Source organism: Stegodyphus dumicola, chromosome 2 (assembly GCF_044657685.1).
Source record: "Stegodyphus dumicola isolate Sdum_Otavi_A_Nest chromosome 2, ASM4465768v1".
Lineage (NCBI taxonomy): Eukaryota > Metazoa > Arthropoda > Arachnida > Araneae > Eresidae > Stegodyphus > Stegodyphus dumicola.
The window spans coordinates 243,897,179-243,921,315 of record NC_140769.1 but is presented as its reverse complement, the minus strand read 5'-3'; the positions used below and the strand labels follow the sequence as shown (position 1 = coordinate 243,921,315).

The window sequence follows — 24,137 nt, the reverse complement described above, 5'->3', positions numbered from 1 at the left end:
GTTCTGTTGTAAAATTTTGCGATATAAATGTAATAAAATGTTTCTGAATTAAGCATACTGCTCTCTTAATTACTAATGCATAATGCAATATACTGTAGTATAATCTTTAGTCTTTTTAAATTTTATTCTTTTCTTTCAGTGAAATATCTTTCTTTCTTGCGAAAACGTTGTAATGTGAATCCGGCAAGAGGACCGTTTCATTTTCGAGCACCAAGTAAAATTTTCTGGCGAACTGTAAGAGGTATGCTTCCTCACAAAACAAAGAGAGGTGATGCTGCTTTAGAACGTTTGAAGGTGTATGAAGGAATTCCTCCCCCATATGATAAAAAGAAGCGTATGGTAGTACCATCTGCTCTTAGGGTCCTGAAGTTACATCCTCGAAGAAAAGTAAGATTTTCTTTTAGGAAATGGATGATTATCATAACTCATATTCAATATAAAAAAATTATAAGCAATGATGGAACTTGACTAGACATGTATTTGGACCAATATATAATTTGAGTAAAATGCTATCTTCTTTGAAACTACCATATAAATTTTGAAATTTTGCAATGAACATTTATTTAACACACTGAACTTGCATTGCCCTCTAGGTGTGGATGTCAAATATTTAAAAAAAAATGTTTTTAATTTCAAAGAAGTTTACTAAAACTTATTTTCTGTTTTTTACCCCGTAGGCATTTTTTTAAAAGCCACAATATTTGGCTGATTGCCTTTTAGATCAAATCAAGAATTTTGGTTGTCGATTTCTTTAGCACTTATGCCTCAGTTGTCATTGTTATGTTCCATGCCTGCTCGAATGAATTATCAGGGTTTGTAGCAGTCCTTATAAGTGCTTATAAGTCCTTATATTTAAAAATAAAATATAAAGGCCGTTATAGGTGCTTACTTTTTCTGTAAAGCCCTTATGTTTTTGTTTTTAGTGCTTTTTTTTAATGAATGTGCAGTTTTTCCCCGCACCAAAGCCGAAATTAAATAAACAACTTTTCTTCCTAATATGGAATGTCAGATGGTGAATTATACTCCCGGAAATAGCTTTTCCCCTTTTCTCTGCATTAACATAAGCTTTGGTATGTGCGGAGAGTACAGACAGGTGCCCGTCGTTCTATTGGGCAAAGAATTGCAAAAGCAGTAAAAAATTCCTTTACATTCGGCATTCTTCCACCCAAATACTACACATGTTTGAATTTCTATCAAGATCTTAATAATTTGCATTCTCGTTCCGCTTGGTCAGTTCATATTCGTGTTTATTATGATCGTTTGCTTATGTTATGAGCATATGTATGAATGTTTATAATGATATAGTTGCAGGAACTGCTGAAGTATAGGAAACTTCCCAAAATAGTTGTGTTTTAACACAGATTTGCTTTCTAAAGAATAATATTCGAAATGGCTTAAATAAAGGAAAAGTAATCGAATAGTCAAAATAATTTCATTTTTTTGGCCAATACATTATACAGCACGAAGGTTGGGAGGTTCTCCCCTTTCTCCGCAAAATCTCGAATATTGAAACTGTTACAGTTTGCTACAAAACAAGCAAGGGACTTTTTTTTTTTTTGTCACTTTCCAATCTGGATTGAATAGGACTAAAAGTTCTGCGGTCTACCAACCCAAGCGAAGAATGATTCTATTCCGGAAATTTAACGCAGTCTGTTGAAAATTAGAATCAGAAACATCCCAGATTAGTAAGTCTCTTTCTTTTCCTTTATTAATTCTGTATTCTCCCAATACCGGCTGCTGTTGATTCCAGTTGCGTAATATCACGTAGGGAAGAATTACGGCGCACGTATTGTGCAATAACGTTTGGTATATTTTGCAGAGATAAATAATTTTGATGTTCAGTCCGAGATTTGTTTATGAACACTTAAAAGAGTTTTACTGTGCTTCCTAGGCAGGATATTTTTCAGTTCCGTTGGTTTATTTTTATATGATGCACATACCAAAATGTCAAAAGCATTTATTTAGTGGAAAAGTCTAAAGAATGCCTACAGTCTACCCCCTCCGCTCCTCTTTTTCAAGTTACGCTCGACTGTCCGAATATTCGCCAATTTCCAAGTATGAGGGTTAGTTAAGCTTTTACTGTTAAAGGGTGACTGCATGAAGCAAATTTCTGTCTTCTAATTTCAGAAATTTTCCTCTTTTTTACTTAAATTACTTTGCTTGCAATATCTGTTAAGGAAAAACTGATATACAATGAAAATTTAGAAAATATTCAGAATTTAGATTTAAATTATTTAAATATCAATATGAATGGAAAAATAAATTGTATTTATTATTAGGTTCCAAGCGAATACAATAAATATGCCTTATTATTTATTTTCTATATTTTCATCTGATATATTATCATTAAATTTTGTAATATAGTTTAGTTCTGCATAGTTTTTTTTCTCTCATTGTAAACTAATTCTGTAAATTGAACTGTTATTTGAAATTAAAAAAAAAAATTTTTTTTTTTTCATGGTTGAAGTAATGATTATTCTCTCTTAATAAATACTGTATTTCTCATATTTTAAATTACAAGTCTAATTTTAAGGTTATGCAGTTGTGTATAATGTAATTAGACAGGTGCTTATTTTTTTTTTTCTCAAAATGTGCTTGAAAAGTGCTTATAGGCACTTAATTTTTAATGTGGCTATGAACCCTGATTATCATTTTCCAGCAGCTACAATCTTAATACTCAGTGATGTTGACATTTTGATTATAAAAATAGTTCACTTGATGTATTGCTATCTCTCTCCCATCTGAACATTTTCAGTTTTAAAACAAATAAATATTTCTTAAACAAAACAAAATTTTCTGTTCTCAACATCTCTTCACTTCATGCCTTCTAAATAACTGTCTCTTGGAGGGCAAGCGTTTGCTGTTTATATATGTGTACATTAGCTGATTCATTCATTAGCTTAGTCCCATTCAAAAAGGAGGGGGGGGGGAGATTAAAACAAAATAGTGCACACTCACTGCCGGCAAAACATAAAGGACAGCGATATCGGTGCCTAGCTCAGTGTGTTAAGAATTCGAGTTTGATTGGCATTACCGAGAGGTATTCTGTTTGGAAATGTATTATAATCAATAATTATAACATCAGCATGCATTTGATATTTCTGAGTAATTTGAAACAAAGTTAAAAAACAAAATTTTCATAGGTACTAACGCCAACACAGCAGAAGTTGTGCTGATGCGCCAATTAAGAGAAATCCTCTTGTTCGTACGCAGTTATCCTTTTTGCCTTGTTTGCTGATTTTTGAATCCATTTTTTAGTGCTATGAAAATGTGTTTTTGGGATTCGCCAAACACAGAAGATACAAATTTATTATTTCAGGAGCAAAATATTTTATTTTAAAAAAAACGAAAATGTACCAGTTCGCATGATATGAAACTTTATTTTAGTAAATATACGTTTTTTAAATGTAATTTAAGACAGTGTGATCAGCAAGTGGGATTTAGAAAAGACAACTGGTTTGAAGGAAGCAGAATTCAATTTTGTTAAACTTTGAGATTCATATACTGCTGGTGCAAGGAGTTGATGTCAATTAAGTTTTGTGAAAAGCATCTTGATTTATCAGATGAAACTGTTACAAATTAGAACAATTTTATGTTTGACTGCTTTGAATCTATGTTAAACTCTATATTGCCCCATTTTCCACCGAAATCCGATTGACTATTTTGATTTTAAATAAAGTGTTTTAATTTATGATTTGTCATAAAAATTTTAGGTGTATATTGGTGGCACTTAAAAACCGCCAGATCTGCAAGTACCTTTTCCTAAAATAAGGTAACATTTTATGGTACTTTCTGATTTTGTGTATGCAGAATTGATAGAAATGTTAGGTTGTCTTTTACATCTTCTGGGTACTATTTCATTCAAGTATTTTATTAGAAACAGATTTTATGAGAAAAATATTTATGGCCGATATTTATATTTTTACAGGCAGATGCTGGTCAGAATGACAGCCGGATATAATGCTTTTAAATCTGTGTATTCAAACATGTGTATGTGTGATTTGTATACTTGAAAATGTGCCAAAACTCATCATTTCTGCTGTATGTTGAAATGGATGTATTGATAAATAGTACTAGTTTTAGTACATGTTTAGCATGGTACAATTAGAGGTGATTGATCATAATTAGAATTTATGTATTTTTGATTTAAAAGAATTAACTCTGCTATAAATCGGTTAATGGAGCAAAGTTGCAAAATTTAAAAAATGTAAAATTTTTATTGTTTGTTATACTTAAGCAGTCCTTAGCTAATTACTAATACAAGGTGTGGTTATTGATTTTCAGGACAGCTCTAATAACACCAGAACAGATGATGTGAAAAATGTAACCTTTTAATATGTTTCAAAGTAATCCCTATCTGCCGTAATACACTTCTGTGCTTGGCTGTATAAGTTGTGGAAAAAACTTTTAAAGTCCTCTTTCGGAAGGCTCTTCGATGTCGACGTCACGTTGCATTACAATGCCCGCCCCTACATTGCGTTGCCAGTGAAAACGTTTTTTGGTCAAACGTGACGTTGAGAAGCTGCACCATCGGCCATACTCTCATAACTTCGCCCCTGCAGACTTCTTTTTGTTTCCCAAACTCGAAACTGTGATCAAAGGAACACACTTTGTGGATGTTGAAGACATCAGAAAGAATGTGAGGTCGACATTGAAGAGCCTTCTGAAAGAGGACTTCAAAAGTTGTTTCCACAGCTTATACAGCAGAGCATAGAAATGTATTATGGCAGGTGGGGATTACTTCGAAACATATTAAAAGATTACGTTTCTCACATCATCTGTTCTGATGTTGAGCAGTCCTGGAAATTAATAGCCACACCTTGTAGTATATAGTGTTTATTGGCAAATGTATAATTATGTCCTGAATGCTCCGGAAAGAACAAATAGAATATATGACCTGCTCTCAGAATCTCTCATTAAAAATAAATTGTATAGTTAGTGTTACTTCCTTTTTTAGTATTTTTTTGCCCCCCCCCCCAAGAAAAACAGTGCCATAATTTGAGGCTCATAGGTACTGTACTGTACTGTGCATATGAGGTATAAAGTGTGATTTGTTTCAAAATGTCATATTCCATTGTAAGATTGTGATGTAGTTTAAAATTGTTAGAAAGCTTATAATTCTCCATGGGAAAAAAATAAACGATATATGCAAATCAATATTTTGATTTAATATTCATATAACACACTTAATACATACAAATAGAAGCAATTTAATATAAATTTATATTTAAATTTACTTTCTAAAACTGCATTAGTATGTGATTTGCTTCCCAAAGTAATTCTACTTAACCCTCTGAGCATTATGGGCGGCTTTATACAGTCATCAGAAGTTTTGCTATGTGGCATATATTAGCTTATAATTTAAGATATTTTGCTTTCTTACTTTCTTTAATGATGTAAATATTATCTTAATGATTGTAAGTTTATGAAAATACAGACTAAATTAAGTAATTATATATATTCAATCAATAAATGCTGTTTAAATATCGGTTTTCATGACGGATCTAAAATCCTGGGCTGTTCAGAGGGTGAATACTGTGGACCCCCCCCCCCCCCCCCGGGTGCCTTTAAATATTGGAATTTTAGATTTTTCACTTTAATTCAATTTTAATTTATCAATTTAAACTACAGTATATTGTTAGTACACGCTCATAAATTTCTGAATCTGCCCCCCTCCCCAATAACAGAACAGTACCTAGTTTTTTCTTTATGCATACATTTCGATCATCATCAATGAGCTCAGCTCGCATTTTTAAAAATTATTATGGTAGGTTTGGTGTAATAACTTGAGTCATAAAATCGAGATATTGAAGAAAAAAAAAGAGCCACGTTGTTTCAGAAAAAGTCCGTTATTGTGTCACAATACCTATACTAGGACAATGCTATATATAAAGTTATACATATTCTAAGTTGTGTTTTCGAGAAATGAGAAACGCAAGTTTAATTTCATCAATCAGCCCTATAGAACTGTCCCTTTCTTTTGCACAGTGTACATTAATTATTAATTTTATTTTCATCGTATTTAAAAAGTACTTTGATAAATAAAAGCTTTCCTTTACTATTCAGAATTTTTTTAGTATAAAAGTGAAAGAAAATTAAAAAGTAAAATTAATCAAAGAACACAAAGTTTACAATGTCCAATTAAATGCTAATATAATTAACAATAGAATTGAATTACATATAGTAACCTGAACCATGCATTACAAAGAGAATTAAAGTCAGTTTGCATTTCCTTTGAAAAGGTGTTGTCACACAGTGCGAGAACATTCCGATTTTTAACATTTCAGGATTGGCAGCTATGTACTTATTCATATTAAATTTGTGCCATTTTAAGATGTATGCCCCCTCTCCTAGAACTAAGTGCTAATTATGTCTTTCCTTAAGTCATCATGTTTACAAAAATGTTTACAAAAATGTTGAATAAAGACAGGATATGCAAGTAATATGTGAATGTTATATGCATAATTTGTTATATTTTCAGTAATAGATTGCTACATAATTTTTTCTTGTACTAATTTAATTAGTTTCTTTCATAGTACTGTAGTCTAAGTCGACTGTCTCATGAAGTTGGTTGGAAATACCAGAATGTTATCTCAACATTAGAAGTTAAAAGGAAAGCTAAAGCTGCTGCCTATTATGGCAAAAAGAAACGTGATGAGGTAAGATTTGTAATAGTTTTAGTATTTTGAAAAATAATTATATTTCTAAAATTATTTATTTTTAATTAATAATTTAAATCTAAAAATGCTGTCAAAAATTGTAAGTAAAAGGCTGAAAATTAGAGGTTTGTTTTTTTTTCTCTCTTTTTACTTACTTGTACGAAGTAAAAAGGAAGTATTGTACTCGCAAAAAGTTTCAGGCAGCATATTTCAGCGAAAATATCTATTTTGACCGCTTTCGAATGCAATTTAACAATGTTTTTGCGGATATCTGTACGTAAGGACAGAATAAAAGACTCTTTTTCCTCCAAAAAAATTATAAAACTGTTTTAAAATGAAATCTGAAGAGAATTTTTCGTGGCGTATGTACGTATGTTCGTATCTCGCATAACTTAAAAACGAGTAGCCTCAGAATGTTGAAATTTTGTATATAGGACTACTATAACATGTAGATGTGCACCTTGTATTTTGGTTGCAATCGGTCGTGCCAAACGTATGTAAATATATTTATAAATATATCCACTCTTACCCGGCTCAGTGATCTCAGTTTCTTTACTCTTATATGTTTGTAAATTGTACATTTTTTGCTTTAAAAATGATTGAATTATGTTGTTCTTATCTTCCGGTTAAGGTTTTTATGCCTTTAGTAAATCTGTATGCAATATTTTTAGAATTATCAACAATTTAAAAGTTGTTTAAGTGCCGCTAAGCCGAATAATTTTTTTGATGGCGGAAATTGCTTGTTTACATTTGAAACAGCAGGGTAGTGGATTTGTTGCCAATCTAGAGAGATTAAGCTTTGCAACAACAAAGATTTCTGAATCTGCCCCCCTCCCCAATAACAGAACAGTACCTAGTTTTTTCTTTATGCATACATTTCGATCATCATCAATGAGCTCAGCTCGCATTTTTAAAAATTATTATGGTAGTTTGGCGTAATAATTTGGTGCCTTCATTTTTTGTTGCGAATTAAATCATGCTTAATCCTTTCTGGAATTTTTTTAAGGAAATAAGAGTTCAAGATTTACTTAATTTTTAATAATTAGTAATTTAATTTTTAACAATTAATAATTTTTAATACATATATTTTGAGTTTTTATGTATTTTTGCATTGTCGTGAAATGACATAATTAAATAAGAAATACTCAATCGTCTGTGAAAAACTGTTTCTTTTTTGTTTTGTTCCTAGCGCCAGAGTGTCGCTATGGTAAACAAATAGAGTGAATTTTAAAGAATGCATTTATTCTATTGTGGTTTATGCGCTCTCATCAAAGTAGATTTAATTAAATCCAATAAGTTTAAACGAAATGCAAGAAAAAATGCATATAATTTAATATTCCGTACAAGGAAGTCATGTGGTGTACACATCAGATTTTTTTTTTAGTATTTTAAATCTGTGTTATGTTTCAAAGTCAACTGTACTTAAGAATACTGAATTCTGAATGATTGCTTGAAAAATGTTACTCTCAAAATATTAATATTATAATAATCTGTTATTGGGACATTTATCTATACATGTAATAATTGTATTTATTTTGTTGGCAAAATTGAATAACCTTGAAGATTATGCCTTTGTATGTTTTACAAAAATATTACAAGCCTCTGATGATATAATAGTTGCATAATATTTTTTGCTGAATTAAACATGCACTATCAACTGAGGCTTCATCAAATTTTTAATTACTCATCTATAACATTAGTACATGATTCAAGCCGTATGCATAGAAATTAATCTGTTGTGAATTTTATATAAGTAGGTTAACATATTGAAATCTTTAGTATTCACAGTATTAAATTCATAGCATCGTTTTTAGTTTAAAGGAAATCATTGGAAATGAAAATGCTTTTATGGAATTTGACTTTTAGTATTATTTTAGTTATGAATACTTTTAGTAATATTTTAGTTATGAAGAAATTGCAAATAAATAGTGTGCCTAAAGCAGATAATTTTCATTCTTTTGACTTCACATATGTATAAACACAATTAAATTAAGACATGAATTGTTTATTTTAAGTGTGAAAATATTCTTGATATGATACAATATTTTATGAATAAGTTTCATTTTATTATACTTTAAGATTCAAATTGGTTTTAAAAAAGCAAATTTAGACTGTATGTGTTTGGTCATACTGAAATAAGAAGTTGTTAATAGATTTGGGATCAGTCTGTAGGGTATTAACTAGATAAAATAATTACTGTGTAGAGTTTTCAAAGATATTAATATATATAATCACTGTGTAAGCTGATGATGATATTGTATCAAACCTAATTGTATTGCTGAACTTAACATGCACTACCACCTGAGGCTTGCATATTTTATTATACAGGCTTTTGTTAAGAATCATGCCGATTATGATTTTACTTCTCATTTTAATCTATGCTGCTTGACATACACTCACTTCCAAAAGTTAAGCACAGAGAGAAAAAGTTAAGCAGTTTAAATTTTCAGACTTTACTATAATTGCCTTTTCCCATTTCCTCACCAGAATGCAAATGACTTAAGATAGTCTTTAAACTAAGGTTTTTGGCCTCCATTTGCATTAGCTCTGATAATTTGTGCAGTTTTTAAACTAAGGTTTTTGGGTTGTAAAGACAGAATTTGTTTTTGGCCTTCATTTGCACTCTGCATTAGCTCTGATAATTTGTACTTATTTGTCTTTGCGTCATTGCTGCCGATATTACGATAACTATGTTATGACAAATTAAGAGTTTATTACAACTTGTTAATGTTTTAAGTTTTTTTGAATAAGAGGTTTATTTAAACCTTTCTGAGTTACTTTTAGACATAGCTATAATTTGCTTCAAGTCTGTCGGGGGGTTTTGGACTATTTAACTTTTATCAGATCAAGTAGCCCTATGTTCATAGTCAAGAGTTTGTTAATTTAGGAGATAAAACATGCAGAAACTAGTGGAAATATTGGTTTTCATATGGAAACAAATTTTTAATTGTTAGAAAAGATGCTTAAAGAGAAATTGATATAAATTAGCCAGAATTTATGGAAAGGCTTCAAATTAAAAAGGTGAATAAATATTTTGATTGTTGCTATAAAATGTAAATGTTTTGTAGCTTTTAAAGTGTAATTATTGTAGCATCGTTTAAGATTCCGTGTCATGAATTACATGCATTTTAAACTATGACATGTTAATAGATTCTGATTTTAATAGGGCTTTTTTAACAAATGTTTTTTTAAATAAATTTAATAGTGGCTATATAAATCTATAATGACTAAAGATACCCAACTAGCTAGTTTAACTAACTGGTCACCCTTAAAAGTTACCTCTGCATATTAAAATGAGTTGTCTTTCATTAATCTTTACCACAATACAAAACATCCTATCATCTCTGGTGCTTTAGTGGCTTATTGGAACCTTAAAATATGTTAACTGGGTTACCACTCCAGGAAATAACTTTAAAAACTTGATCAGCAGGTTTCTCTCTAGGCAAGCAGCAGCGGTGGCAACAGCCAGTCTTCTGTTATGAATCATGATGATCATGATTTTTTCTCATCTTAACCTACGTCGTTTAACACAAAGTCTACCTGCTATTTACTAAACTTCTAAACTGAGCAAGTGCACGACAAAATGAGACATAAAAGAAAAAATCAACCTAAAGCTGTTAACCTGAGCTAGTACATGACAAAATGAGACATAAAAGAAAAAAATCAACCTAAAGCTATAAAACGTAAATAAAATGCCACTTATCTTCTTTTCAAATATGTCCAACTATCATAAGTGTAAAATATTTAATGCTACTTAATAAATTTCATGAAGTTGGTTTTATTCTCAAATTTACTTTATAATTGTTTAATAATATTAGCGTACACTGTCGGAAGTTGCATTTTACTGTCGCTTTTTATCTGGCACATGAACTTGGAACCTGGTTTATCTGGAACATGTCGTTACAGCATTCTTCAGTTGCTTTTTATCTGGCACATGAAGTTTGTGGTTATTTATGTTGTTAATGGGAGGGGATTAGTCTTTTTTTGGTTCTGGTACAGATCCTTTGTTTTCCATTCGTATTTTATTCTTATTTCATCCCAAAATATTTAAAATTTAAATTAAACTTTTACACAGTGTCTTTTTTTATAATAGCAAAATATATTTACGTTATATTTATACCATACAAAATAATTTATAAATTCGTAAGACTAGCATAGGAAGCAAGTGTGTTGAGCTTAGAGAAAAATCTGTGAAAATGAAAGACATTTTCTCTGAGCAGGTGCATGTACTGTTTATTAATAAAATAACTGTGGTTTTAGATACCCTTATCTATATCGAGTAAAAATAAACATTTATATTTGAAAGCAGGAAATGCCATTGTGACGAGCAGTGTTTTCAGAGTGGAACTTCTGACTTCTAGAGCAGTGTGAGCATTGTGATACAAATGCTGTAGTGACTCAGTGGTCGTGCTGTGAAAAGGTTTATATTATTAATAAAGTTATTTTGTCTTATTAAAACAAATTTTAAAAGGTATCTGATTTGAACTAAGACCCCAAAAATGTATAGTTCTGCAGTCATTTTGTGTCATTTAGAGGTAAAAGATAAGTAATCACTCTGTTTTCACTCAAAAATTTCGGAAAGAAGGGAAAATAATCGAAAATTGGTGGTTTCAGGGGGAGCATGTCAAAGGGATAATGCCTCTACCACCACCATTCCACATACAAATAGTTATCTGTTTGAATTCCTATATGAGTTTTTCCTCCAATGAACATATTAAGTCAAAATGTTTAAAAAATCATTTGAATTAGAATTTGTAGTATGTATTTCTCATAAGCCTGTGATGATATATTCTAAAAGCATAATTTGTTTTGTTGATTTTAACATGCACTACCAACTGAGGCTTGTGAATTTATAATTTTTTAGTAATTCCTTATGAAATAAGAGAATTCCTTATTGTTATTCTATGAATTGCTTTCATTTGTCTGATATTAAAATTGCTTGTACAGCTCGTTGCCTAATATAATTACAAAGGGGTTCCCAGTGCATCTTCAAGCTATGCACTATCACTGGCGGATTCATTATTTTTCGAAATAAAAGAACTTCATCTTTTTAATGTATGATTTTATTCATTTTTCTGATACAGTACAAAGTCTTTAATCCGGACCTCAAGGCTACAAAATTTCTGCGCATGCGTTGCGCGTTTAATGTATAATGGACAGTGTAGGCTAGGCTAAAATTATCTATTTCATTTAATGTTGCAGATTGCGTTGTTCCTTAATCTTCTAATTGGATCCGGCTTATTATTTTTTGCAGATTGTTGGAGCCATTTTATAAAAAAGTAAGCTTGAACTTTCGATTATGTCAAAAAGAGTTTCCGATTCTGGAGCTGACAAAGCATCTACAAAGCGAAAGCATGTTTCGATGTCCATCAAACAAAAAGTAGAATTGCTACAAAAAATGTATAAAGGCATGAAGAAAGTGACAGAGAGGTTAGTGAAAACGAAAATTTTCGATTGACAAAGTAGTCGGTATTCTCGGCACAGCAATTACAGGACTTGAACAGTGGAACTTTGTTTATAGAATTAAAGAGAAAGTATTAGCACATAAAACAAAGCAACTTAAACAACTTACATTGAAAGAAATGTTTAATAAAGTAAACAAATAAATACAGTCAAAAGTTGTTAATTCGGACACCCATAATCCAGAATGATCTATAATCCGGACTTCAAAGCTAAAAACTTATTGTGCATGCGCCTCGTTGACACATGTGCATAGGCGTTTACGTGTGCGTGTAAGACCTTTTACCACTGCGCATATGCATGTGCGCAAGCGCAGAATACATTTTCGCGTGCGCGTTTTATGTATAACGGACGGTATAATCTAAAATTAGCTAATTATCTATTTCAGTTAATGTTGATGATTGCGTTGTTCCTTAATCTTCGAATTGGATCCGACTTATTATTTTTTGCAGACTGTAAGAGCAATATTATAATAGTAAACTTGAACTTTTGATTATGTAAAATACAATTTCCGATTCTGGAGCTTCCAAAGGATCGTACAAAACGAAAGTATGTTTCGATGTCCATCAAACAAAAAGTGGAATTGCTGCAAAAAAAATGGATAAAGACATGAAGAATGTGACAGAGAGGTTAGTGAAAACGAAAAAATTTTGATTGACAAGTTTGTCGGTATTCTCGGCACAACAATTAACTGGACTTGAACAGCGGAACTTTGTAACTGAACAAGAAATTGTGTCTGTTTATAGAATTAAAGAGAAAGTATTATCACATAAAACGAAGCATTTATTTGTTTACTTTATTAAACAGTGAAAGAAATGTTTAATAAAGTAAACAAATAAATATTAAGCTTTTTTTCGTAAATTTTGATACCCTTTAGATAATAATTGTTCTTTATTTCATAAATTTCGATTTCATATTTTTAATTTTGTAATTTCTGCATGCCATCCTACCAGATTTAAATTGATGATCTATAATCTGGAATCGCCAAAGTCTCAAAGAGTTCTGATAAAAGACTTTGTACTGTATTAATATTTCTAGCTGCTTCTGTGACCAGCCACCTAAAATAGTTATGAAAAAGGAAAATGTATAATTTAACGAGTCCAGCTAATGTAATTTCATAAAATTATTTATATTTCTAATTAGATATCTCATGGTTTTATGCACTTTTATTTAAATCAGTCAGATTAAAAAATAGAAATTTATTAAAAAGTGTGTTCATTGCTTTTAAATCCCTTAGTGCAGTTAAATCTGAAAAAGCTGCGCTTTAAAAAATGGTGACACACTGATGCATACAAGATAAAAGTACTTTATTTCAAGGCAGTGGAAACACATAGCTTTTAAATAAAAGTTTGGTGATAAAAATTGATTGACTAATATCTTATCTTACATTTTGATAACTGGCAGCAGTGTTGTTTGAGATAAAATTGTTTTATTTCGAAGTGTTGCCACTGCTTGCTTCTGAATCACTGAGTTTATTAATAAAAAAATCTTTAAATTTTTACAAAATAGGAAATAAACTGGGTGGGAGGAATAAACTTGTGTCTTCTAAGTTTTATGTATTCAGGTGCTCAAAATTTGGTAGGTCTAGGGTCGACATTTTTCCGAAGTGCAAGGGACATTCATACTTTAAAACTGAAAGATAATGTTTTACCAAACAGCAACAGTATTGTATGTTGGAAATAAAAAAATTTTGTGGGAGGGGACTGTGTTGCCACAGCTAGCTTTTAAATTGCTCATTTTGTAAATCAAATTCATAAATTTGTACAAAATATGGAATAAAAACAAATAAAAAATTTCTATCTTTGAGGTGCACATGTTCAGATGACAAAATTTGGTTCCTCTAAGTGCCGTCATTTTTTCACAGTATGAGGGTCCTACAGATTCATTAGTATTTCATAGTAGAGATGGTCAGCTCTGCTGTAAGCTTTGTAAAGTTAGTAAATTGAATCTTGAATGATATTTTTTAAAGCATTTGTTATACTTTATTGATATTTGATCTTTGTCAAAACTTTGGAATTTCATTGGATTTGTATGGAGACAGCGGTGAATCTGTAAGCACGTTTTTTTTTCTTTAAAGTTAAAATTATTTTCAGGGTATTTACATTTTTAGCATTCAGTTGCTTTTATAATGTTTTCTTTCTTGTCATGGTATAAGGGTTGGTATAAAGGCGCAATACATAGTGCCTTTATTTAACATAGGGTTTCTTTAACTTCCCCTAATATTTCTGAAAATTTTGTGGGCCCCCCCTGTGCATTGTCTGACATGCGTGAGTTAAATTGTTTCTTCACTTGTACTGTAATATACCATGGCAGTTTGAGGTCATTAACTGTAATTTTTAAAGTAAAATGAACATTTCTATTATTAAAAAAATGCGTCTAAATGTTTTTGTTCTTTGTCTGTATTGTCTTTATCTATTTTCAGAGACATTATGTAAAAATATTTGGTAATTATAAAATTATTATAATCAAATATCAAAATTTTTGGCGACCTCCTTCTACTGCAGGTCCTGCTCGCTGCCCACAGTTTAAGAAACTGATTTAACCTAATTTGCAGTGTTGAATTTTATTGGAATAATAAAATTTACTTTAAGCTTGATTTTATGGTTCCAGTAAGATGTACAAGTACATTGGTGAAATTATATAGTGGTAATTCATTAATTTACAGTTTTAATGTGGAAGCTTGTAAATATTTATATTTGATATAGAATGAAAAGTATTCTGCGTATTTATGTTAATACAGGATTGCCAATGATGATACTTCACATTCACATATTATTGATGATGAATTTTTAACATGCACTACCAACTGAGGCAAATTTGGTATTAGGAATGAAAGAATCATTAATCTAAAGTATAAATGTATCTCTAAAGTATAAATGTACAAAGTCCGAGATCCAGACTGGTCGGGACTTCCACGATTTCAGATTTGTGATTTTTCTAGATATTGGATGATCAGTTTAAATCTAGTAAGATGGCATGTAGAAATTATAAAATTAAAAATATGAAATTGTGATTTATGAAATAATAAAGCATTTATGATCTTAAAGGCTAACAAAATTAACAAACAAAAAAAAGTTTTATGAAACATTACATTTATGATTCATCTAGAACCAAACATACTACAGATCTCGCCTGATTGAGAAGCGTTGTCATCACAATGAAAAACTTCTTTTATATCATCTTCATTTATTACCGCTCCTCCACATTTCTTTGCAAGATCCGTTAATTGGAAAATTTTACTTTTGGTTTGCAACATTCTAAAAGCTTTAAATTTTGCGCTGTCATCATAAAATTTAGCTATCGTTCACAATACAGTACAAAGTTCGTAATCCGGACTTGTCGGGACTTCGGCGATTCCGGGTTAGGGATTTTTCCGAATTATAGATTATCTATTTAAATCTGGTAAGATGGCATGCAGAAATTATAAAATTAAAAATATGCAACTGTAATTTATGAAATAAAGAGCAATTATGATCTATAAAGGGTATCAAATTTTACAAAAAAAGCTTAATATTTATTTGTTTACTCTTATTAAATATTTCAACGCGCGCATGTGTAAAGCATACATTACGCATAGTCGAAACTAGAAAATTGCAACCAGAAAACTATTTGTGTATTCGTGATATTCATAATGATGATGAAATTGATTTAAATCATATCAAAGATGCAAGCACATCGAGATGAAATATAGTTTGACCGTATCAAGCGCAACCCTGGTTGGCATTCTGCCAAAATACATAGACTCGTCTAAAAGGGGCAGTATTACTTGCTGCGACATGAAAGGTCTTCTCTTCTCCGGAAAGACCTATGCTAGGAAAAGAAAGTTCCCATCTTTCCACCCTATTTTGAGAATAATACGGTCTGAATGGCGCATGGTCGCGGATGAGGCGATCGAACTATACTGCATTTAGTAAGGAATTATAGGCTGAATAAAATAAAAACATCTGCCCTGAAGATGAGGATAGCACAGGCAGATCAACCTCCAGTTCATTGCATGCCGCGAAATTGATAAACAGATTTTGGAATAGTTAGAGAAACAAATCATTAAGCCAAGCTGTTCTGATTATGCAAGTAATATTGTTCTAAGTAGAAAAAAATGCGGTTCATTTAGACTATGTGTGGACTTAAACGACAACTAAAACTGGGTGAATCCCTTTCCGAATATTCGTAAAATAGCCAGTCGCGGTTCTGTTGATGATTCATCCATTTTGGATTATGTAATCAATGGCGTACCGGATCAGAGTAGTAACAAAATTATTTTGTATGGGTGTAAAACTGTTTCTGAATTCAAAGAGAAATTTAAAATGTATGAGAAAATCTGCATTCCAGATACGAAGAATAAGGATTATTCAAGTACTAACACACAAAATAAAGCACACGCTTTATTTTGTATAAATAATAAGAGTAAAGAACCAAGGTGTTATGACTGTGGAAGTATAGGGCACGTAATGGATACAAAAAAAAAAGTTTGTAACTTTGAGGTCCGGATAATGGACCTCCGGATTACGGACTTTGTACTGTATATATTTGGCTATGTATCATGAGATAGGCAACTAAAGACAAGTTGTTCCACTAAATTTTATCTTTCTTCTATCGTGGACTGAGCCTATTAAGCCCTGAATTGTATTAGTTATTATACTTATTTCTATTTTTTGCACACGTTTAAAGCTTATCCGAGTCCTGAATAAATAAATTCTCACATATACTTATTGAAGGTTGGCACTACATATCACCTGATGCAGTCTTTGTGGGTCCTGAATTCTTCTACTAAGTGCCTGCCTTCCCTAAATTCTGCGGTCGGCGCTAGATATCTTATCACCTAATGCAGTCTTTGTGGGTCCTAAATTCTGCTACTAAGTGCCTGCCTAAATTCCGCCGCCTGGTACTGCCATACAAGCCTTGGTGCTAGTTTTGGATTTATGTGAATAACAAATCGGTTATTCTTAATTCAAATAGCCCTAAATGTAATCTATTGGCCTATGAGTATCATTAACGAAATCTTTTTCCTACATGGAAAGAAATTGTTATTAAATTTTTTTCGTCAACATAAAAGTTTACCATACGCTTTATTGTTCAATGTTATAAATCACATAATATATGTGATTTATAACATGTTTGTCATATGTTAGTAAACATAAAAAAAATTTTTAGGCATTGCAACATGATTCATTGCTCAAGCTGTCATGTGTTGATAAACATGCGGTGATGGAAGCAAAATATAATAAATATTGATTCGCCAGGTTGGCGTCGGGGATATAAAATATTATTAGGTGTATCTATGTAGAATGTCTCGGTTTGAGGTGTATGCCAAGCAGATATGTATCTACAGCACCAAATTATTGAGCATACAAATTTATACTAAAATGATTGTTTCTTCAATAATAATCAGGTATTTTATTTAGTGCCGAAGTGAAATAAAGAATCGGACTTTCGGGGGGGGGGCATAAAAAAAGGTGGTGTGGCTTGGAGGTCCGGACTTTGTACGATACCACAAATGTCTGAAGTTAAGCCGAGAGGTAATATTTCAGATGAGTTAAAGGTGACTGGCAGTTGATTTCAACATATGTTTGAAAAATTGGGTTACAAATGTAATAGAATTAAAAAAATAATTTTGTGAGTCGTTTCACCATTTCATTTTTTCTTTTTACTTCCTTGTACGAAGTAAAAAGGAAGTGTTGTAATCGCGAAAAGTTTCAGGCAGCATATTTCAACGAAAATATCCATTTTGACTGCCATCGAATGCAATTTAACGATATTTTTGCATGATATCTGTATGTAAGGACAGAATAAGACTCGTTTCTTCCAAAAAATTATAAAACTGCTTTAAAATTAATTCTGAAGAGAATTTTTCGTGGCTTCTGTGCGAAAGTATGTATCTCGCATAACTCAAAAACGAGTAGCCTCAGAACGTTGAAATTTTGTATATAGGATTGCTATAACATGTAGATGTGCACCTCGTATTTTGGTTGCAATCGGCCGTTTCAAATGTATAAAAATATATTTATATATACACTCAAGAGCCAAAACATTATGACCACCTGTCAATAACAAGTTGGGCCACCTTTGGCGCGCAACACAGCTTCAATCCGCCTTGGCATGGATGTTACAAGTCCTTGATAGATTGCCGGAGACAGATTGTACCAGATGTTGTGGCAACGGTCATCCAAATCCGAGATATTGCAAATTGGTGGTCTTTGACCTCTGAGCTGCCGTCCCATGACATCCCAAATGTGTTCTATCGGATTGAGATCCGGTGAGTTAAGGCGGCCAGGACATTAACTGGAAATCAGCATCATGTTCCTGGAACCACTCCAACACAATTGTAACCTTGTGACACAGGGCGTTGTCCTGTTGGAACATTCCATTTCCAGCTGGAAAAACAGAGGCCATGTAAGGGTGCAACTGGTCCGTAATGATGTTCAGATACGCTGTAGCATTCATGGTCTGCTCTATCATAACCACGGGTCCCAGAGACGTCCAAGAGAACGTCCCCCAGAGCATAATACCTTGACCACCGGCCTGTGCTACTGTGCATTGAGGGAGCAACTGTTCGCCTGGAAGACGGAGTATCCTGACACTGCCATCGGCATGATGAATGCCCAACCATGATTCCTCTGACCAGGCAACACTCTCCCACTGATCCATGGACCAGTCGCGATATTCCCGGGCCCAGCACAGGCGCAGTTGGCGATGACGCTTGGTCAGCAAAGGCACACGAGTGGGACGTTTGCTGCGTAGCCCCATATCCAACAGTGTCCACTGAACAGTGTGCTCCGATACTTTTCTACTTGGCCTTGCATTGTATTCGGCTGAGTCTGGCTCCGGTTTTGCTTCACCATGAGAGACAGTCTCCGATGATAGAAGTAAGTGAAAGAATGATTCTTCAGACTCTCCAGCAGCAGTTAAATACCACTTCCACCTGATCACGTGCCTTCCACGTCATCCAGGCGAGTTCATCGCAAAATGTAGGGCTGGTCATAATGTTTTGGCTCTTGAGTGTATATCCACTCTGTTAAGGCTCAGTGATGTCAGTTTCTTTACTCTTATATGTTTGTAAATTGTACATTTTTTGCTTTAAAAATGATTGAATTATGTTGTTTTTATCTTCCGGTTAAGGTTTTTATGCCTTTGGTAAATCTGTATGCGATATTTTTAGAATTATCAACAATTTTAAAGTTGTTTAAGTGCCACTAAGCCTAATAATTTTTTTGATGGCGGAAATTGCTTGTTTACATTTGAAACAGCAGACTAGTGGATTTGTTGCCAATCTAGAGAAACTTAGCTTCGCAACAACAAAGATAACGCCTTCATTTATTATTGCCAATTAAATCATGCTTAATCCTTTCTGGAATTTTTTCGAGGAAATAAGTGTTTTAAGATTTACTTCGTAATTTTTAATATAGATATTTTGAGTTTTTATGTATTTTATTATGTATTGTGAAGTGAGAACTGAATTAATTGAATGAGAAATACTCAATCGTCTGTGAAAAACTGTTTCTTTTTTGTTTTATTTGCTTAAATTCTTTTATACATCATTCTAGCTTTATTTATAGTATTTGAATAGAACATGTGGCAATGATTAGATAATTCTATTCTTTAAATGATATAAATTTTGTGCATTATGAGTTATAATATGAACGAAATATTACAACGTTAAGTGAATCTAGCGCCAGAGTGTCGCTATGGTAAACAAATACTAGAGTGAATTTTAAAGAATGCATTTATTTAATTGTGGTTTATGCGTTGTCAGCGAAGTTGATTTAGTTCAATTCAATTAGTTTAAATGAAATGCAAGAAAAAATGCGTATAACTTAATATTCCGTACAAGGAAGTCATGTGGTGTACACATCAGATTTTTTTATGTCATCGATAGAGGTAGTGGAATATTTGCCACTTTAGTGTGGCAGATTTTACTTTTGTTTTCAGTTATTAACCATTTTCAGGTAACAGCAAGATTTCAGTCATTCGTTTTTACAAGTAAAATACAATTAATTTCTGCTTTATGATGAAAGACACTTCAACAGAAAAGGACTGCATTGTTCTGCTAGATTTAAATTGAAAGTTGTCACTTTGACTGAGCATTGCTGCAGTCAGAACTGAAGATACAGATTATAGGTGCATGACAGTGATGCATAGGAGAAATAGAAAATTGTGGCATTCACTTTGAAAATTCTGAGTTGCTTACTGATTAATGTACATTAGGATTAAATAAAAGAATATTTCTTTACTTATAATATTTTTAGTCGAATTATTTTATTTGCAACTCTGTATAACTTGTTTATGAGCCTACATCCCAAGCTTTGGTAGTAAATTTACTATAAAAATTTTTGGCTTATACAATATGGTTATTCTATCTTTTTCACTGCGTAGAATTCTGGTTTAATGCAAAAGTTTTTCAAGTATTTATACCCTTTAAAAAATGTATTTTGGGAAGTAGGCATTGTTTTGGAAAGCTTAAGATGTACATTTTGCTTTGTGTGGAATTTTATTGTTTACTATTTCTCTGGTGGTTTAATGTTTTGTAATTTTTCTTTCAGAAATTGAAGCAGTTGGCAGTGCAAAAAGTTGCCAAACGAATTGAACCTTATGAGAAAATTCTACGGTCATATGGATATTCTCTGTAAATTCTGCAATCATAATAAAAAAATTTTATGACTGACAGATATCCTGTGTAACAAATTTATTATCTGTGATTATTCTTAAAATCGGGGGGGGGGGCAATAAGATGGCTGGAGAGGGAAAATTTAATGGTTTTTCACATTTGTATCTAGTTTGTAGGATGCAAACATTATTCAAATGTATGATTTTTAACCATGGCATTAAACTCAAAGCTGATGCAGAAATTTGATTTTCAGCAGTTGGCTAAATAACTGATTTTTCATTGTACATTGTGTTTTAGAATGTCTTTTTTATATATTTTATTAATGAGACCTGTCATCCATCTAGTTTTTATTACCAACATATTTAGCTACTTGGGCTGGTCAGTAGATGCAAAACAATTAGATGTTTGTCACTTATTTGTTATTGTTAGTGATTATAAATCTGGCAATTCAAAATAAATTACAAGCTCAGTTTGAAGTGTAAGAGAATTTTTGATTTCTTTTATCTTCATGAAAGTGCTGTTTTAACCTTCAAGTCCTTGGGCCTTTCCCATTATCCTGGTCAGAAAGAAGGTTTAACTACATTTTATGTTGACTACCTCTGGTTGAATAATGTCTCGACGGATTGCTATAGTGGACAGCATTCCAGACATTCTATCAGAAAGCAAGTTGTTTTTGACTTTTAATTTAAAGAGTGGATATTGGCAGGTAGAATACACCCTGATGACCAAGAAAAAACGATATTTACTCACAGACAAGGATACTCTTAGTTCAAGGTGATGCTGTTTATATTATGTAATGCTCTGGCAATATTCGTAACGTCATGGAGACCGTATTGAGAGGTCTCTCCAGCAAAGCCTATTTGATATACCTGAATGGGATCACCAACAAGAGTTTTCCAGAGGAATTCAAAAATATTAGGAAGATGCTTCAGAAATTGAAGGAAGCCAGTCGGGTAAGAAAGGTAAATTGTTCAGACAGGAAGTGACTACTTACTTTAGAGTTGCTAACCATAATTAAAGCAATAGAACATTTCAACCATTACCTGCAGAGCAGAAATTCTTGCTCTGCACAGATCCATGCATCACTGACAGTTTCTAACTTGAAAAAAAGTTTTGCAGAAAAAAGGGGAATTTCAGAAGATGTCTAATTAAAAAAAAATCTGAAATGTTTCAGATTTTAAATTACGTCCAAAGGGGCTTTTTGTTAACGTTTTGTGTGTTACCTTTAATTATTTAAATATCATGTTCTTTGCACTTAAACCATAAAATTTAGTTCAATAGCAATGTCGCTAAATAATTTTTAAATCAGCATATCATTAGAATTTCCGATACACAGTTCGATGCTCTGGAGATTTTTTCCCCTTGTAGAATTGTTGCCATTGCTCGCTTTTAAATCGTTTTGTTACTAAAAAATTTGTTAAATTTTACAAAATATCAAATCGACAATAAAACAAATTTCAAATTTGGCATTTCCGATGCCCATTTTCACAATTAAGTCATTCATAATTGGATGGCTCTAGATACTGTTGTTTTATGCGAGAAATACAAGGTGTATTTGAAAAGTTAGGTGATTGGTCTCATAATTAAAAAACCACGCCGGTTAGGATCTTGCGCTCACGCAGACGCTGTGAGAGAAGTGTCATCTACAGCCATCTAACGGCCATTTTACAACAGATAAGAGGAAGTGCACGCTATGAGCAGTTTAACACAGTCAGTGTGACATGGAGCAATGCATAAACAAAATTTTGCTTCAAGCTAGGCAAAACAGCGACGGAGACACATGACATGTTAGTGAAAGTTTATGGTCAGGAAGCAGTGAGTAAAAAGTGTGTTTATGAGTGGTTTAAATGCTTTACAGACGGAAAGGAGGATGTCAAAGATGAGCTGCGGTCGGGGCGCTCTACGATAAGCACAACTCCAGACAATGTGGAACAAGTTCGACGAATGCTTGTGTGACGACTATCTTTAAGAATGATAGCTGACAAATTACAGATAAGAGAGTGCGAGCACCAGTGTGCACAAAAATTTGCATAAACGTAAGATATGTGCCCGGTTTGTACCACACTCGTTGTCAGATGAGCAAAAGCAATACCAGATGGAAACCTTTGGAAATTTTATTGACATGTGTGACCGGAATCCGCAATTCTTGGAAACAATAATTACAGGAGATGAGTCGTGGTACTATCAATACGATCTGTAGACCAAGCGGCAATCCATGGCATGGTGTTCAACGTCGTCACCCCCTCCCAAAAAAGTCGTTTGACACAATCCCGGATCAAGACGTTGTTGATCGTCTTTTTTGACAGTAAGGATTTGATCCATCGTGAATTTGTACCCGCGGCTACAACCGTCACTGGGGAATACTATGAGGGGGTTTTGAAATGGCTGCTGCTACGCATACGCCGGATTCGGCCACAGTACCGGAATGGACAGTGGAATCTGCTCCATGACAACGCTGCTAACCCAATTCCTCGACAGGCACCATGTTCCAGTTTTGGATCACCCTCCATATTCTCCAGATCTGCCTCCCACGAACTTCTTCCTTTTTCCCCGCCTCAAAGTTGTTCTGAAAGGCCAACACTTTTCCGACATTACTGAGATCCAACAACATGTGACAATGGTGCTTCGAGCCATACCGAAAGAAGCATTTGCAGACAGTATCCAACAATTGTACACCCGATGTCAAAAGTGTATTGTTGCTAATGGCGAATACTGTGAAGGCCAGTAAAGCTTTTTTGCTTGTTACCCTTTTTCTATGGTAAAATTCGCTGAACTTTTCGAACACACCTTGTATACATACATTTTTTATTATTTAATTTTTTCAAATATAATGCAGGAACATTTTGTGGCAACTGTTTGAAAAGTGAACCGAAACTTATAGGCACAAAATGCCGAAACGAAAGTAATAATTCTTTAGACAAAAAAAAAAGTGGTTGCACTTGAAAATATCTACGACACAAAATTGGGACTTTTTCTGAAATAATTTTTTTTTTCATATTTTGATTCTACGACTCAAATTTGGTAAAAATTGCACGAGTAGTTTTTAAAAAATTTAATTTTTTATTAAATTTATTTGATTCTTCCTTTCACTTTTCACATTTATGTTCATTCGAAATGGAAATCGCGCATTTTTTGACTTATTTTTAAAATTCGTATTTTTAAATAATTTTTGCATAATGTACAGATGTGAAAAAATTTCAAGAAATAAAGTCCTTATTCTTCCGTATGTGCAGATGTCGTGTAAAACGTTTTGTCAAAATAATATTCATTGAAATTTTTTGCAATGTTTACTTACCTCATACAAGGAAATAAATGTAATAAAAATCTTTTTCCTAAATTTATCTCATAACCTCAATCATCAAAATCGAAAGATTGCTCTTCTTCATAATGTTGCAATGCTATAATTAAGTAGGCAA

At 32.5% G+C, this 24,137-nt stretch overlaps 1 protein-coding gene and 2 non-coding genes across 3 annotated transcripts in view; all 3 read left to right on the top strand.

Annotated features, from left to right (window-relative positions):
* RpL13A (ribosomal protein L13A) overlaps window positions 1-20,782 on the top strand; it is a 45,751-nt gene extending 24,969 nt beyond the window's left edge. The window contains exons 4-6 of the mRNA XM_035369788.2: window positions 140-387; window positions 6,537-6,659; window positions 20,657-20,782. Of these exons, the coding sequence (XP_035225679.1) occupies window positions 140-387; window positions 6,537-6,659; window positions 20,657-20,743 (458 nt within the window). The 3' untranslated portion in view covers window positions 20,744-20,782. The remainder of the gene's footprint in view (window positions 1-139; window positions 388-6,536; window positions 6,660-20,656) is intronic.
* LOC118198173 (small nucleolar RNA Z195/SNORD33/SNORD32 family) lies at window positions 11,431-11,504 on the top strand. Its single transcript, XR_004759712.1, has one exon. It is a non-coding gene; the product is annotated as a small nucleolar RNA Z195/SNORD33/SNORD32 family (small nucleolar RNA).
* On the top strand, window positions 14,861-14,935 carry LOC118198172 (small nucleolar RNA Z195/SNORD33/SNORD32 family). The gene has a single exon (XR_004759711.1). It is a non-coding gene; the product is annotated as a small nucleolar RNA Z195/SNORD33/SNORD32 family (small nucleolar RNA).
* Window positions 20,783-24,137: the final 3,355 nt, after the last annotated feature.